The sequence below is a fragment of the Schistocerca americana genome, chromosome 3 (genome assembly GCF_021461395.2).
Source record: "Schistocerca americana isolate TAMUIC-IGC-003095 chromosome 3, iqSchAmer2.1, whole genome shotgun sequence".
NCBI classification, from domain to species: Eukaryota; Metazoa; Arthropoda; class Insecta; order Orthoptera; family Acrididae; genus Schistocerca; species Schistocerca americana.
In genome coordinates this window covers 525745481-525763562 of record NC_060121.1, presented here as the reverse complement: position 1 = coordinate 525763562, position 18082 = coordinate 525745481, and the positions used below count along the sequence as shown (strand labels likewise).

The following is an 18082-nucleotide window of genomic DNA, read 5'->3' as shown; positions in this document are numbered from 1 at the left end:
TAATGGCCCAAGAATTGAGCCCTGTGGGACTCCATACTTTATATTTCCCCAGTCTGATGTTAATGCTGTTCCTGTCCCCCTTAAGACAACCCTTTGCTCCCTGTTCTGTAAGTATGATTCTAACCAAGTCAAAGATTTGTCTTTAATGCCATAATGTGGAAGCTTTTTTAAGAGTGTGTTATGATCTACACAATCAAATGCCTTGGCAAGGTCACAAAATATCCCCACTGGATACCTTTTGTAATTTAGTTCACCTAAAATTTCATGTGTTAGGTTAAATATAGCTCTGTCTGTGGAGGAGCCCTTAGGAAAGCTGAACTGTGTAGGAGCCAGTAAGCCATTTTGTGTAGTGTGACTATAAATCCTGTCATACACTATTCTCTCAAATACCTTTGAGAATACTGGCAGCAGGGAGATGGGCCTATAGTTGGATATTCCATCCCTTGCTCCACTTTTGTGGATTGGCATCACTACTGCATGTTTTAATCTATCTGGGAACACACCAGTTTCCATAGATTGGCTACATAAATAGCACAATATATAACTGATTAAGTCTGCACATGATTTTAGAATCCTACTTGATATGCCATCGTATCCACAGGAATCTGAGTTTTTGAGAAATTTCTTTAGGGGTTGTACTTCTGAAATGAAGTGCTACTTTAGATGTTATTTGCATGTGGTTAAGTAGTTCAATAGCTTCTGTGTGGTCCTGTTTATTATGGTTCACTGTTTTTTCAGCTACAGAGAGAAAAAAATGTTGAAATCTGAGGCTGCAGCTTTGTGTTTATTATTGTCAGGTTTTATGTTCCTATTGGTCTCACTTTTTATGATGTGCCATGTGGTTTTTATTTTATTGTTTGAATTGCTAATTTTTTGTGCATAGTGCAATTGTTTGGCCTTCTTACACTTGTTAGAATTTTACAGTATTTCTTGTAATGTAACTTTACTGCTGGGTCTGTACTAGTCCTCTGTTGTACATACAGATCTCTCTTTTTGTTACATGATATTTTTATGCCAGTAGTTTAGCCACTCTTTCCTCTTACTACAGATTGGTTTGATTTTAATCTGTCTTTGGGGGAAAGAAGCTTCAAAATGTTTAAGGAATAAGTTCAGGAATGAGTTGAACTTCTCATTCACTGTGTCAGCCTGGTATACTTCCTCCCATTGTTCATGGCATAAACTATTTCTGAATAAGCAAGTAGATTCAGCATTTATTGATCTAACATGTTTAACTTGGTTACAATGGCCATGTGTTGTTTTTCTGTTGGCAAGTTTTAGGGTTGTCATTTGACCGTCGTGATCAGACAGACCATTTGTTACTGCCCATGTCATCACTTCATTGTAATTTGTGGGATCTAGGAACAGATTATCAATCAGGGTCTTGCTGTGCCCATATACTCTTGTTGGGAATGAGATCATGGGGAGCAGATTGAAGGTTAACAGTAGTGATTCTAATAGCTTCTGGTTGTTATTTTTTGTGAGTAAGTTTATGTTAAAGTCACCACATACGATGACATTACTATTGTTTCTATAAAGTTTAGTAAGAACTGTTTCTTGCTGAGAGAGAAATTTTTGAATGTCTCCCATAGGTGACCTGTAAACTGTTACTATGATCAGGAACTGTGATTCAAGCTCTAATTTGACTGCACAACATTCAAAGTGCTGTTCAATACAATATTTAGATTGTGTGTGTAAATTGCCACACCGCCTTGTCTTAAATTGCTCTGACAGTAGGAAGAATCAATTTTATAACTATTTAAATGTAGCTGATTAATTTCTGTGGCTTCCAAGTGGTGTTCAGTTAGGCAGAGCACATCAGGAATAATTCCGTCTGTGTCAGCTGTTTCTTGCAGTGAAAGCATCAGCTCTTCTTTTTTATTCAAAAGACTTCTCATATTCTGATGAAATATTTTTAAACAATATAGCTTATCAATTGTATTTTTAACTGGTTCTTTATTGTTAGTTTTCACACAAGTTAAATTATCAAAAGGTACAACATTTACACTGTGCTTTCTTCTGTTCTTTAGCCTAAAAAAGATCTTATTTGAGTGTTGACTATTACTGGAATGTGTTGCTGTGGAAAAAAATCACTATTTTTCTTTTCTGTGGTTGGCGATGAAACAAATTTTGTCATTACTGTTGAATTTGTTGCCTGTGCTTATATCAATTAGTTTTTGTGCTAGGAACCTTTTCCCAAGACTGTTCAAATGAAGCCCATGTGAGATATGGAATCTTCGACCAACACCAGTTACATCTAGAACATTAACATTTTGAAACTGTTTACATATGTTTGAGAGCTGGTGGAAGTTTGCTAATAATTAATATAATAACCTCAGTAGAGTGCATGAAAAAGAAGTAATAATAAAGTAATTTTCATAATGAAAAACATTGACAGATTAGCAGTAGTTGTAATTGGTTGTTGATATACTTTACAGAAGAAGCTTCCGATGGTTGTTTCTTCCTGTTAATGTATAATAACCCATTCCATGCCCCTGAACACTTCATGATGGGACTGAAGGAACACAGTGCATTTACACCTGTGCATCTTGCGGCTCATCACCATGTGGCTGTATCTCGCCCTACACAGAAGTAGAGGCACGCATGTAGGTTGCGTGCTTTTTTCTTAATATGTGCATACGAGTTCCATTCACACCTGTGTTAATGCTGGGCTCCAGTACTTACATGTGAGGCAAGCTACAGCCACAAGCAATTAGCCACAAGGTGCAAAGGTGTAAACACACCTTTAGGGTGCTTTCTTTCCTCCCTGCCTGACGCCCCCCCCCCCCCCCCCCCCTCCTCTCTTTGCCTTCTATTAGGGTTAAAAATAGTACACATATCTTACTTTGAACATTAATGTGTATCATAGAGTACAGTGGTGTTCATACCAATTTGTTGATGTCAAATAATTACTTACAAAAGTTTGGTGACTCAATAAAAGAATTTATATAAACTCATTGCTTATTTTTTTCAGGCATTTGATGCAGTATTCTTCATGGCAACCAACAAGAAAGGTTTTTATTTTGTTGCTGGTAGCGAACGAAGACCATTAGGGGTGATAAATGGTCTTTGCTATTTAATTGTAAGTAAACAATAAGACTATTTGTTTGCTGAATAAACGTTTACTTTAAAGTAAATTACATTTTTCTTAATATGCATAAACTTTTTAAGAATTTTATCAATTGTAGGTGCCTGGAATAGGTCTTCTGTGCAGTCAAAAAATACCAGATACTGTTTTGTTTGGAGCTAATGATAATGAATTTGGTGCTGAAGGGATCCTGTTTAAACCTGTTACACCAATGAAGAAATGGAAAGTGAGCTATAAAGGAAAAATGTGGTATATATTTTAGTCTGGATAAAATAAGTGGACTGTATACAGTTAGAGATAAATTACTTTATATTTTGGAAAAAAATAGTAGCTTTAGAAAATTTGACAGAAATTAGGAAGTAGAACTCAGCTGCTATATGATCAAAATTATGAAACAAAAACTGCAAATCAAGAAACAATGAAAGTCTCAACTTCTACAAATACACATTTATAGAACTGACAATAACTGGAAAAGTAATTTCCATGTTACTTTTATCTCCTTGCTTAGGGTACAGAGTTGTACAAGTTGTAGTTAGATTCAATAATTGGAGGTCCTTGTTAGCTGCTTGACATGTAGCAATGCTCATTGCCATCAGACGAGACCTCTGTTGTATGGTTCATGGGTAACTACTATTATTAATGCCATGGTGGGCTTGCAAATACTGAGCTATGATTGGGAAATGAACAGCAGCTATTTCTTGTAACTGAAGAATCAGCAGTTTTCTTTCTTTCTTTCTTTTCTTTTTTTCCCTCTCTCTCTCTCTCCCTCTCTCTCTCTCTCTCTCTCTCTGTCTCTCTCTCTCTCTCTCTCTCTCTCCCCCTCTCCCCCCCCCCCCCTTCAAGGAGCAGTTTTTCCCATTGATTTTACTATGTATATGTATATGTAGCTCAAGTAACCACAAATAGGTCACAGTAGTTTATTGATGTTTGTTTATTAAGGCTGTTTCTGACAGTTGCTTCACTTAATTTGTGTGTGTGTGTGTGTGTGTGTGTGTGTGTTAGAGAGAGAGAGAGAGAGAGAGAGAGAGAGAGAGAGAGAGAGAGAGAGAGAGAGTAGTATTAGTATTAGTAGTAGTAGTAGAGAGAGAGTTAAATGTGTTGTTTCATTTATTTATTTTTTTATTTGTTTCATACTCCATCACTCTCTCAGTGAAGAAACTATATTGCAATTGACTACGTCCATATAATGTATATTGTTAACGAATGAGTAAAGAGATCGAATTGAACTGAATTGATAACCTCATAAGGATATAGTGTTTGCCAGTTCCTCTTTTCTACATTTAATGTTGGTCCAGTAAAGGTGTACCTTCTGCTTGCAATAAATGAGGTACAGGATTTCAGTTTTTTGCCTTGTGCATAAAGGTGAGAGTACGTTTGACCTTCAAAACCCTCAGGACAACTTTTTGTGGCCAAAAAAATACAAGAAATTTTGGTACTTTCTTTTTTCAGGTTTTCACCTATTACTCAGAAACTAATGCACCCTACTGAAAATTTTACTGTTACCAAAATGAAAGAGCATTACATTTTGTGTTGAATGAGACAATTTAAAAGTCAAAATTGGTGCAGCCATTTGGCCTTGATCAATTGTCAAAGTTCAATCATTTTTGCTAACTTGGCTAAAAAGTGGCTCCAACACACGTAACTCAAAAACGGCTACTCCAGATGAAAAGTGTCATTATCAGAGTTGTAGAGCATGAAATGTCATGTTATAAAAACATCCAGTTCTTCAGTGTTAGGAACTATTAAGCATTCATATACCTGAATGCAAATTTTTTTTAAAGTCAAAGTTATTCAATTAAAGTGGGAAGACAGCTCCATAATGAGCACTATAAACTTTCTATCTATATCTTTTTTATTTTCTTCAATCATGTGTATTTTTATTCATTTTTATTTATGCCTTACTTGCTAAGAGTGGCTTCTTAAAATAAAAACTAAGTACATAGTAATGGCTGATATGTATTTACTTGTGAGTAATATAAAAATTTGTTCAAATGAACGAACAAAAGGGCATGACAATATTAAAAAAAAAACACACACACACGCACAATTTAAATATCAGAGATTCACATTTCATCAAATTTCAATTCCATCAAGGTCATTTGGGAGACTGTGCCAGGTTCTGGTCCAGCATCCGGCCTTTAGGATCCATTTTGGCACCTTCAGCAACTTCCTTGTTCTGGAATGTATCTTCAGTCTCTTCCTCATGTTCATCAATCTCAGTTTCTTGGACATTCTTGCAAGATAAGCCAAAACAGCATTTGGCAGTTCAGTCCAGATTTGCAATATCCACATAATGCTGTGCATCCTGTTTTGCATGCACAGGAAACCATCTTCAGTAGCATGTGTAGTGTCACATCTTTTGTCATTGTCACAGGAAACAAGCCTGATATGTTTTTCTACCATCCCCTCTGGCTTGGATCAGTTTTCTTCCCCTGCCGAGATTGCACTTGATGGTAGGATCACAATGAGTGCCACCTTGCTGCATTTGATGTTGGCGGTAGCCTTTCAAGTTTGAAAGATTTTTTCAGAGCAGACCTTACAGAATGTTCATACCTGAGCTTGTCCAATGTCACCCATTTGGAATCCATTAGGAGAACAAGCACGTCAGTGTCCTCGTTCATGATTGCCACACTGTCAGACTCAGCAGCTTGGGGAAATAGCCGCTTCCACAATTAATGAATCTGCATCTTCTTTTGCCTGCAGCACTTGAATACCTCCATCCATAAATTTCTACATGAGCATCAAAATCAAGTGGTTCTTGTTGCTCTCATTCACAAAAACTTCTTCTGCGTCACTGCAGCACTTTTATCTTCATCAAAAATGATATCTGATGAAGAACCTGGTGTCTTTAAACGACAAGATCTTTCAGAAGACTTTGTTCCCATTTTCAAAGCATCACTTGGGTAGCCATCAAATATAACTGTGATTTCGGATCTGTAGTGCTTTCACAAATAGGTTTCATATTTCATGCAGATGACTCCAAAGTTTTCTTTGATGTGCCAAACTGATATATGGAGCAGGTGACTATGATCCACCACAAAGCTTCTTATTTTGGGTTTGTCATTCTGTTGGAGAGGTGTGAATGCATCATAGAGAAGTGATTTTGTACCCTTCTCTGAGCAATTACATGGGGTGTGGGGAAATTTCAGATGAGAAACAGAACTTCAAGACTTTTCAGACTTCTTGATAACACACATTCTGTGAAACAATGTTAATGGGTTTATGGTAGGAATCCAATTCTTCCCTATCTTGAGAGCTACAGTGGAGGATGTAAGTGTTATAACTTTGAAGTTATAATATATGTCCCAGTACTTCACAGGCCCATTCATGACATTGCTTTTCAGCTACCCCAATAACAGTATCTCTTAATTCAAGTTTCATCACCTTATGAACATTATTTCATTTTGCATAGGGAAATCTGCTAAGTTCCTCCCAGCTAGCATCAATTTCCTTGCCACAATAAAAGTAGGGTTTATTTAAATCAAATACCTTCTTGTATGATTGAAGATTTGACATTGACAGTGCAGGGCCTTTTGTCAAATACGATCTAATCAGTTTTGGGTTATTGTACTTCTGATAAGCACTGTGCACACCAGCTTCAGCCAGACCAGTTAATAACTTAAGATGCACTGTGATTTACCTATCCTAACCAGATTGTAGTAGTGTTTCCAGTCTTTAATGTTTCACTTTTACCACATCACCATCTGCCCAATTGCCGTCACATGTAAAACACATCTCCATACAATGTTGGCCACTCGTTTTAAATGAACTGACCACACAACAAAAGTAAATTCAAATACAGAAATGAGAATTTTGGAAGACAAGGAGTTTTAATGTGTCCTTCAGACAACACAGAAAGACTGGGCATGACTAACAATGGAAACAATAAAAGGAATGGAGGGGATAGCAGCCTTGCTGTTTATGACGTCATTCAAGGGAGATCTGTAGATACATCTACACCCAAAGGTGAGACATATTTATGTCTTCCTAGTGGAAATTACATTTGATTGAATGACTTCGACTTACAAAAAGCTACAAAATGGAATTACTTTGACTTTCAAGTGTGTGAATGCTTAATACTGCTTAAAACTGAAAAACTAGATGCTTTTGTAACACAAAATTTCATGCTCTACAACTTTGATTACTTGACTTGTTCATTTGGAGTAGCTGTTTTGAATTACACACATTGTTGCTGATTTTTTGGCCAGGCTGGTAAAAATGACCAAGCTATGACAACTGATTGTGGCCAAATGACTGCACCAATTCTGACATTGAAGTAGGTCATTAGAGGAAAAATTTAATGTGCTGTCATTTTGGTAACAGTAAAATTTTCAGTAGGGTGCATATTTTCCGAGCAATAGATGAAAATCTGAAAGAAGTGCCAACATTTTTTACTTTTTTTTTTTTTTTCCTACAAAAAATTATCCTGAGGTCTTTGAAGGTTGAAAACTTGCATTCTACGTGCTCTCACAACTAAGTGCATACGATAGAAAATAAAGTCTACTACCCCATTTTTTGCAAGCGAAGGGCCTTTTCTGTGATACCATTACTGGACTAATAACAGTTAGCGTGATCTTTCTAAACACACCAATAGGTAGGTAGTAATGTTACACAAAATTCAAAAGTTAGATCATATTTTCATTATATGTAAGTGGTTAGATGACAAATTACATGATGTAGCAGACATGGCAAATTAAAAATAATGAGGAAACCACTGAAAATATCTGTGTTTGCTACATGACTATCTACATAACTGTTCAGTCTTTCATTGTATTACATCACACATAAATTTTAGAGTTCGAGGAAGGTTTCTCATTGTGATGAAGAAACTCTTCCAAACTGCAAAATGACCTTCCCTGAACAAATTGTCTGAGATACTCCCTCAACATGGGCTTATCAAACTTACATTTAATATCAGGAGGAAGAGCATTATAAGCATACATGCTCCTGTACTGCACTCCCTTCTGCACCATCTTCAGATATTTACAATCATTGTGGAAATTGTGTTTTCTCCTTGTATTGTATTCATGGTATTCACTGTTTCTTTTATACAATTCAGTATTTTTACTAATGAAACACATAAGCAAATATACATACTGGGAAATCATATTAAGAATTTTTAGTTTGCAAACAAGATTTCTATAACTACATCTACAGCCTGCATCTCTCATTATTCTTCCTTTTCTGTCCTGCACAGCATAGGTAGAAACTGTTTATCATCACTTTTCCAGTGGGTACTCCAAACCACAGGGAAATTAACATGTGTTCCTGTAAGTCTGCAATGGAGTGAGTTCACAAAATGAGCCAAGCACTAACACATCTGGGACATAGCAAAGTCAACATAACAATACAACAGTTTCATACCATTAATCACTTGAGACTGGAAACACACTAAGTCACTTTGGCCATGCCGTGGTGCAATATGAACAGCTACAAAGTACAGCAAGGAGTGAGCCGTGCACTGAGCCTGGGCCATAGGCTGAGCGGCAGACAGTTGCCACTGGGTGTGACACCTTGTGACGTGCATATCTTGGCAGCAGCTCCTCTATGATGGCATGCCACAGCCTTAGTACCTCAGACATGTCCACTTCAACATTAGGCGGGGAATCTGAATCACTGTTGGATACAGAACTTATAATTTGTTTTTGGGCCAACAATATTCTCTTTGCTTGGGATTGGTTTCTGCAAAATATAATTCCATATGCTATTAGAGAATGGAAGTATCTCTAGTATGCTGCTTTCATAGTGTTTTATTCAGTGCTCCCAGATATAATACATAACATAGAAACTGATGAGCTGTGTCTCTTCTGAACGTTTATTATACGAGAATGATGAGATCAGTTCACTCTGCGTTTAATCATAACTCCCAGGAACTTTGTTGTTTCAACTCTTTCTATCATTTGTGTGGCATACTTAACAGTTAGCTCTTCCTCAGTTTTGGCAATTGCAGTGACTTTAAAAAGTTGGTTTTATTAAAGTTTAATCAGAGTCCATTCACACTAAACCATTTTACTAAATTGGTGAGAATATATTTTACAAGGTTTTCACATGTAAACCATCAATCATAATGTTGGTGCCATCTACAAAAATTGTAAAATTGCACTGTAGCTTTGTACTTTCTGGTAAATTCAGACAATGTAAAATCAGATTGGAATATAAAAAAATCATGAAAAGAATATACTGCTACTCACTATAAAGATGACAGACATGTCAAAAAGACTGTTACACATTTGAGCTTCTGGCCAAAGCCACACACTAGCAAGCACACCTCATGCTGCTATGGGGGGAATGGAGATAGGGCTCATGTATGCATGAGGTGTGCTTACTTGTGTGAAAGTGTGTGTGTTTACCTTTCTGAAGAAAGCTTTGGCTGAAAGCTCAAATGTGTAACAGTCAGTTTGTCATGCCTGCCTGCAACTCAACATGTCATCTTTACAGTGATAGCATTCTTATATCATGATAAGTCATTTATAATATCAGGAACAGGAAAGGAGCAAGAATGGATTCTTGTGGCACTCCAAATCTGATGCTTCTCCACTCTGATGAAACCAGACCACCACAAAAATAGTCTATGGTGTCTAATAGTACTTTCTGCTTCATGTCTTTGAGGTATGACTGTAATCTTTTATTCGATACACCAGTTATTCCTATAATGTAGCTATCTGTAGTAGTACTCAGCAGTTCAGAGTGTCAAAGGCTTTTGGTAAATCAAAAAATAATCCAGTTGTCACAATTTTGTCATTCAGAGACTCCAGAACTTCGTTTATAAAAGCATAGATTCCTTGTTTGCTTGACAGACCCTTTCAGAAACCAAACTGTCTTTCACTGAGAACATTAAATCTATCTAGATGACACCAAATTCTTGTATACTTCCACTTTCCCACCTTTTGCGAAGATGGGTTTCACAATAACATATTTGAATCTGTGGAGCACATCTCCTTGGTGTAAGAACACATTGGAAATATGGCTAAGTGTGTCTTTTATAGGAGCATAGCAGTGTATCAACAAATTGTTAGCAATATTATCTACTCCAGTGGAATTTTTATTCTTCAGACTGATTATTGTTCTTTCAGTTCCAGATACTGTGACAGGGCTAATACAGATATTACTGATATTTGTGGGAACAATGTTTTGCATAAAACTCAAGGTTTCATTAAAAGAGCTCTTGCAGACTATTCATTCCGACAGTGACAAGAAGTGTTTGTTGAAAATATGTGCTTTGTTTTCAGGATTACATACAATATTTCCTTCATTTTTATTCTGAAATCTCCTAAAGTACTTTTCTTCTTCCCTGTCTCCCATCCAACAATATGCCAAATAGTCTTCATTTTATTATTGAGTTATCAATTGCGTGTTCATAATAAAATGATTTTCATTTTTGTTTATACTTGTCCAGGATCTTACAGTACATTTTATGAGACTAATTTTTGTTGTAAGATATTCCAGCACCTGAGTTATTCTGCTGATGATGCACTGTGGTGATCACAGCTGTTACGAAACACACTAGATGAATTCGCAATTGTGAATATTGACTACCATCAGCTGTAGAATGGAATGATGACAGAGAAAACTCCATTCCACAGCTGATGGTAGTCATTATTCGCAACTGCAAATTCATCTGGATTTTTGTTGTGTCCTTAGACATTCTAACTGCAACGTAAAGTTCCCTCTTAGTTTTGCATGATTATTTGATTGCTTTTGGGATCCAATCACTTCACAAACAAGGAGGTAGAACAAAATTAAAGAATTAGAATCCCATTCTATTACTGGTAGCGTTTTCACAAATATTTTTTGACTGGTGCATTTAATGATTTGGTTTCCTTTCCTTTGGACTCTGGTGTGAGTGAACACTTTGTGAATGACTTAAAAGGCATTGATAAAGTGCAAATCATTGAAAGGCAGGTAGGGATTAGTGTTGCAAAAACTGGAACTCTTCTGAAGGCAATGTGATTCAGAGAAATCAATGTTGTCAGCTATGTCAATGGTAAGGTGGCACATGATGCAAAATAAACCAGTACTAGAAAACTTTAAACGGTCTGAAGCTATGGCAAAACCTCATTTCAGTTTGAGGACTGGTAGATTCCACTGCAATAACAGAGATGAATATTTTTCAAATGAAATGAAAACCTGTTTTAAAAAGAAGGGAATTGATTGTGAGATGAGCACAACAAGCAAATGGAATACATGAGTGCATGAATGGGAACATTAAAAACAAGGCTCACTTGATGTTGTTGAACAGTAAACTTGAAAAATGTTTTCTGTCAGAAGCAGTACAGACTCCTGTTTTCTTGGTAATCAGAGTGCCAGTGTGTACATTAAAAATGACTGTACCTGCTACTCTGTAGTATGGTGAAATGCCAAAGCTACAGAAACTGTTTGGTTGTGTAGCACAGACATGACTTACTGGAGAAGTAATTGCTGGAAAGTTTGATTTCAGAATAAAGAAGTGCTTCATGGATGGATATTTTGTTATTGGATATCAGCTCTGTTTAATGTATTACAGTGTTTAGGCTGCTCAACAGAGAGGTCATCAGTGAAATTCACTGTCACAGATGCATGAGAGTGTTATCCATAGCACCTGATGTTTGGCGTGAGAACCATTGTCCAACAGCTTAAATTGTGCACCACAGTGAGGGCAAAACAGCAACATTGTGGTCGTGCAATAGTTGGAAATGTTGAAATTATGTGCAAAGATGGTCATCGGAATTCATGGATGTCCAGTCACAATTTGAAGATTGACAGTATGGCTTCATTAGTGGAGGTCGACAGGTGTAGCATAGGGGAGAACTTGGCAATTGTTGTTGTCTAGTGAGATATTTGTAGTGGCCTTGCAGGTTTGACACGGTTAATAGATGCTATAATAATATGTGAAAGGTACGATAGTCTATTCAAAACACCTTTTGGGAGCCTGAGTATGAGGATGTAGGGCAATTGTACCATGTCATCTCATAACATTATAAAGTTATAGTCTTTAAGTACTTTATGTAGAAAGACTTTAGACACCAAGTACGGAAGGAGTGGAGGTATGTGGAGGTAAGCAGTGTGTTGCTTGACATGAAAGACCAGGTCAGATAGGTGTGGTGGCATAATTGATGGTTCTTGGAACACAATGTTGGCTGGCAGAGATAGCGTTTTTCCAAATTAGATTTCAGCCAATGTGGCTCTGAGTTCATGTTTTTGTGCTGTGTGGACTCCCAGAAGTATCCAAAATAGTGCCTCAGTCCGTAGTCCACCACAGCACATGGTGGCTGCCTTTAATGTGCAGTGCCACTGCTCAATAGGACTTTGTAGTGCTTTGGAATCACTTTGTACCTGCCATACTGCACAATTCTAGGAATAGGGCAGATTCAAACTGTGGGCCCTGGTTAGTTGTGGTGGAGTCCATCCCTGGTAGCTGAGTGGTCAGCGCGACAGAATGTCATGCCTAATGGCCTGGGTTCGATTCCTGGCTGGGACAGAGATTTTATCCACTCAGGGACTGGGTGTTGTGTTGTCCTTATTATCATCATTTCATCCCCATCAACAGCATGTCGCTGAAGTGGCGTCAACTCAAAAGACTTGCACCAGACGAACGATCTACCTGACAGGAGGCCCTAGCCACACGGCATTTATTTATATAGTTGTGGTGGATATGAGGTAGCCAAAGTGTGAGATCCTCATTTCAGTAAATGTTATGGTAGTAGATTCAGCTGTTATCTCTTTTATTCATATTGCTTCAGGCTAGTGTGTGACACAATTTATTTCCAGCAGACTGTATCGTTCGCCAGTGGAGGCAGATCTTGCCAAAAAGATAGTAATTTGAGTTTTGTCCTATGACTAATAGGTTGCCAATGTGACATTTGTATGAGAGAACAGTCAAGCAAGTTTTATCTGTATGTGCTACAGGATTTTGTGCAGTTGGCAACACAGGAGACAGTGCAGCCAGCTGCATGAGATCCAGAGCAATTGGATTCATTCATGGTGCTGTTGATAGCTCTTCAGATGGGAGTAGATATGAATCCAGCTTGTTGGATTCTTGTAGCTTAGGATTAGAATGGTTTGTGAGTGAAACCGGGTCCTGTATGGAATCACATAGAACCTTGTCTGTTACACTGCATTGTTCAGCAGTGCTTCCCACCAACCATGTACTGCACTGCTTCCCATTGGGGTAAACAACTCCACACAGATGGTCATTCCTTTGCTCTTTATGGTATTTTGTTAGTTGACGAGGAACCCAGCAGGTGCACACCTTTGAGTGCCCCAACTGGTGGATGAATGTGTCAGCATCAGCAAAGAGACGCCCAGTTGTGCAGTGAGGTGTTTGACTGTGATCCATTGATTATCTTGAATGAGAGTGTCCACACATTCCAACACTGCAGGTGTCACAGCTGTGTGCAGCCAGCTGGCATGCAGGAGGTCAGACAGGTCTGCATGACCCTGTAGCGATGATGACAGATGCCTCACCCAATGAGTCACTGTGCTTTTGTTCACTGCCAGGTCTCCATAGACGTTCTGCAAGCATCTGTCAGTATCTGTGATGCTCTGGTTTTCTGACAAAAGAAACTGACAGCTCTGTGCTTGAAACACACCTCTATTACAGATGCTATTTTGAACGCTATGCATAATGTCGCCATCTGTCACTTCAACAACAACTTTAATCTTAGCACAATTCAGTGCACCGTTAACCCATTCGGACACAGTCTCTGATTCATGATGATTCCTCTTCCTCAGAAACAGTGGCATGGTAGACATATAACAAGATGTACCATGATCTCTGTTATACACTTCACATATCTGAAATGTGTGATATGCAATAACTTCTCAGCTGTTAAGTCTCCAGCCCTGATAGTCTCCACTTTACCACCATGTACTAGAGCCACAGTGATTAGTTATGCCAGATACTGATTCACCAACAGACACTGACATCTCACAGGGGGAACCATGCCAATGGGAGGTCTGAGACCCACAACTGGCAGCTATATAAGTGATGTTTCTGGTGAGACAGCATCAATCGTTGAGCAGCCGCACATCCAGCAGCATCGACACAGACTAGTTATGCCACATTAATTTAGGAGGAGAAGGCATTCATGCCTTACATGATATAAGGCTATTGTTAATATAGCTATTACTACGAAGAGTGAAGTAGATGTGCAAGTTATTCTGCATGGTCCTTCAGTGTTTTGTGGATACATACTCAATTTTACACTTACTGATGCAGATGCTAGTGCACATGGTAATGCTTGGGTTTCTGTGTCTCTAGTATGTGGTTGTAAAGTGGAACTATATCAAGGCTGGAGACTTTTAACAGCCGAGAAGTTATTGCTTATTGCACATTTCAGATATGTGAAATGTATAACAGAGATTGTGGTACTACTTATTCTATGTCTACCATGCCATTGGTTCTGAAGACATGGAATTGTCATAAAGTAAATGAATCAGAGTCTGTGTCCATATGGGTTAAAAGTGCACTGAATTGTGCTAAGATTAAAGTTGTTAGTGATGTGACACATTACTATAGAAACTGAAATAAAGTACCTGTCCTTTCCTTATTTGACCTTGAGAAAGTTGTCTCATATACAAGGGGCTGAAGCAGGAACATTCTATGATGTCCCAAGACAAATTTCTCTTTTTTTTAGACCAAAATTAGCCAGGAAAGAAAAAAAATGTGTAGCATTATTTATAGAATGCCCCTCATACATAGAACAGATAGTGCAGAACCCCACATGATGGAAATATGTTAGATCTAATGGCAACAAATAGACCTGACATCTTTGAGGATGTCCACACCGAAACTGGCATTAATAGCTATGATGCAGCAGTGGAAAAATGATTTCCAAATAATAAAGGGTGACTGAAACAAGTAAAAATAATGTGAATGGAGAGATAAAAAAATTACTAACCAAACAGCGGCAGGGGAACACACACAAAAAAGGATTTAACATTTACAAGTTTTCAGAGCCAGTGGCTCCTTCTTCTAGCAGAAGAGCTGAAGGGGAAGGAAAAGGGGTGAAGGAAAAGGACTGGAGAGGCTTAGAGAAAGGGGTAAAGTTCACATAAGTAGTCAGATCAGGTAAGACTTACTGGACTGGATGTGAAGGAAAGATTGATTGTTGGGGAGTGCACCGGACGAGATTTGAAAACTTGAGAGCTTAAAGGTAGAAGACAGGGTAATATGCAAGACATAGATTGCTTCTAAAACATAATGCACTCGTTAATAAGAGTGTAAAGCTAAGTGCATTGTATGTAACAGAGGTGGGAGGGGGGCAGCAAAATACAGACAAGCCAGAAAGTAAAATATGTACAAAACTAAAATGGAGTGAAGAAAGGTGTTTTTACCATGAATAAATGCTGTGAAGGAAGGGATTAATGTAAATTAAGGCTGGGTGGGTGTCAAGAACCAAGGAAATGTTGTAGTGCTAGTTTCCACCTGGAGAGTTCTGAGAAACTGGTGTCTGGGGGAAGAATCCAGAAGGTGCATGTGGTGAAACAGGCACCGAGGTCATGATTATCATGTTGTACAACATGCTCTGCAACAGGTTATTTTGTGTTGCCTGTATACACCCTCTGCCTATGCACATTCATCCTAACTTATGACTAGGTAATAGTCATGTCGATGTAAAAGTTTGAACAGTTCTTATATAAAAGCTGGTGTATGACATATGTTGTTTCACAGGTGGCTCTTCCTATGATAGTATATGTTTTGCCAGTGACAAGGCTGGAATAGGTGGTGGTAGAAGGGTGCGTAGGGCAAGCCATGTAATGGGGTTGGTCACCAGGCTAGGAGTCATAGGGTAAGGCGATGGGTGCAGAAGGAGCATAGGGTCCGACAAGTACATTGCGGGGATTGGGAGGGAAACAAAAAGCTATTCTAGGTGTGATGAGCAAAATCTCAGACAGAATGGATCTCACTTCAGGGCATGATTTTAGGAAGTCATGGCCTCGTTTAAGTAGCTGATTGATACATTGAAGACGAGGATAATACTGGGTGACAAGTGATGTGCTCCAAAGTTGTTTTCTGGAGGGATCAGCAGTACCAGGATTGGATGTGATGGCCCAAGAAATCTGCTTCAGAACTAGGCTGTTTTTCATAATTAAGTCCAGTGAAGTCTGAAGTGAGAGTGTGGCGTATTGCTGTAAAGCCTCCGCATCCAAACAGATATGTTTCCCTCGAATGCCAAGGCTGTATGGGAGGAAACGTTTGACATGGAAAGGATGGCAACTGTCAAAATGTAAGCTTGTTAGTAGGTTTGATGTGGATGGAAGTGTGTAGCTGGCCTTCAGTGAGGATGAGATCAACATCAAGGAATGCGGCATGGGGTTCGGAATAGGATCATGTGAAGTTTAATTGGGAGAAGGTAGTTAGAGATTCCAGGAATTTTAACAGGTCATTCTCACCATGAGTCCATATGGCAAAGGTGTCATCAATGTATCTGAACTAAACCAGGGGCTGAAGGCTTATGGATCCCAAGAAACTCCCCTCCTAGGGACCCATGAAAATGTTGGCATAGGAAGGAGCCATCCTGGTTCCCACACCCATATCCCTGATCTGTTTGCATGTTGACCCCTCAAAGGTGAAGTAATCATTGGTAAGTACAAAGTTGATTAACATGAGCAAGAAGGATGTCATAGGCTTGGAATCAGGTGGGTGTTGACTGAGGCAATGTTCAACAGCAGACCGACCATGTACATGGGGAATGTTGGAGCAGAGGGAGATGGCATCAATAGTGACAAGCAAGATGTGTGGTGGGAGTGGGATGGACATGGATTTCAGATGATCTGGGAAATGGTTGGTATCTTTAATACAGGAGGGAAGTCTTTGTACTATGGGTTGGAGATGTTGATCAACTAAGGTAGATATACATTCAGTGGGTGCTTTGAAGCCAGCAACTTTAGGATGGCCAAGTAGATTGTGTTTGTGGATATTAGGAATAAGGTAAAAGTTGGAGGTGCATGGTTTGGGTGGGGTAAGAAGTTCGATGGATTGAGGTGTAAGTCCTTGTGAGGGTCTTGAGGCTTTTAGAAGGGACTGCAGGTCAGTTTGAATCACAGGGATGGCTTATTGATGGCAGATGCTGTGTGTACAGGTGTCGAACAGCTGGCATAGACCTTCAGTAACATACTCCTGTCAGTCAAGTATCACAGTGGTAGATCATTAGTCTGATGGGAGGATAATGATAGGGTCATCACCTTTTAGGGACTATAGAGCTTGAAGTTCTGCAGAGGATAGGTTAGGGTCAATTTGTAGGGACCTGAGGAAAGGTTGTGAAGCAATGCTGCATCTGAGGAATTCTTGGAAGGCTTGCAAGGGATGATTAGAGGTAGTGGTTACAGAAAATGCACTTAGCTTTTCACTCTTAGTAACTAGTGCATGATGTTTTAGTAGTAATCTCTGTCTTGCATATTAACCTGTCTTCTACCTTTAAGCCCTCATGTTTTCAAATCTCATCCAGTGCCCTCCTCAACAATTGGTTTTTCCTTCTCATCCCATCCAGTAAGTCTCATCTGACCCTGGATTCTGGGCTACTTTTATGAACTTCACTCCTTTCCCTAATCCTCTCCTGTCCTTTTCCTTCACCCATCTTCCTTCCTCTTCAACTGTTCTGCTAGAAGAAAGAGCCACTGGCTCCAAAAGTTCGTAAACATTAAATTGTTTTGTGTGTGTCTTCCTCTGCCACCGCTTGGCGAGTAGATTTTTTATCTATCCATTTGCATTATATTGTGAATAATTGATTATTTTCATTGTTATAAAACAATTAGAATGATATCTATGTTCATTAAGTTAGGTAGAAAAGCACTAGTGTCATATTTCAGTGAGAAGCTTGAAACTCTCAGTTCAGGACAGATGCAGTGCTTCAGGTCATTATCCTGGTAAAACTTAAACATGTTTGATACCCCCATTTTATCAGCACTTATGTGCAAATTGTTTTTTAATTTGTTCACATAGATCTCTTTGTTGATAATGTTGATGAACACTAATTTGTCCAAACCAAGTTTGAATATACAACCTGAGAAAAGAAC

At 38.6% G+C, this 18082-nt stretch overlaps 1 protein-coding gene across 1 annotated transcript in view; it reads left to right on the top strand.

The window, feature by feature from the left end:
- Window positions 1–18082, top strand: part of LOC124607017 — a 231844-nt gene that overhangs the window by 86521 nt on the left and 127241 nt on the right. Inside the window, exons 3-4 of the mRNA XM_047139176.1 lie at window positions 2972–3079; window positions 3186–3334. Of these exons, the coding sequence (XP_046995132.1) occupies window positions 2972–3079; window positions 3186–3334 (257 nt within the window). The remainder of the gene's footprint in view (window positions 1–2971; window positions 3080–3185; window positions 3335–18082) is intronic.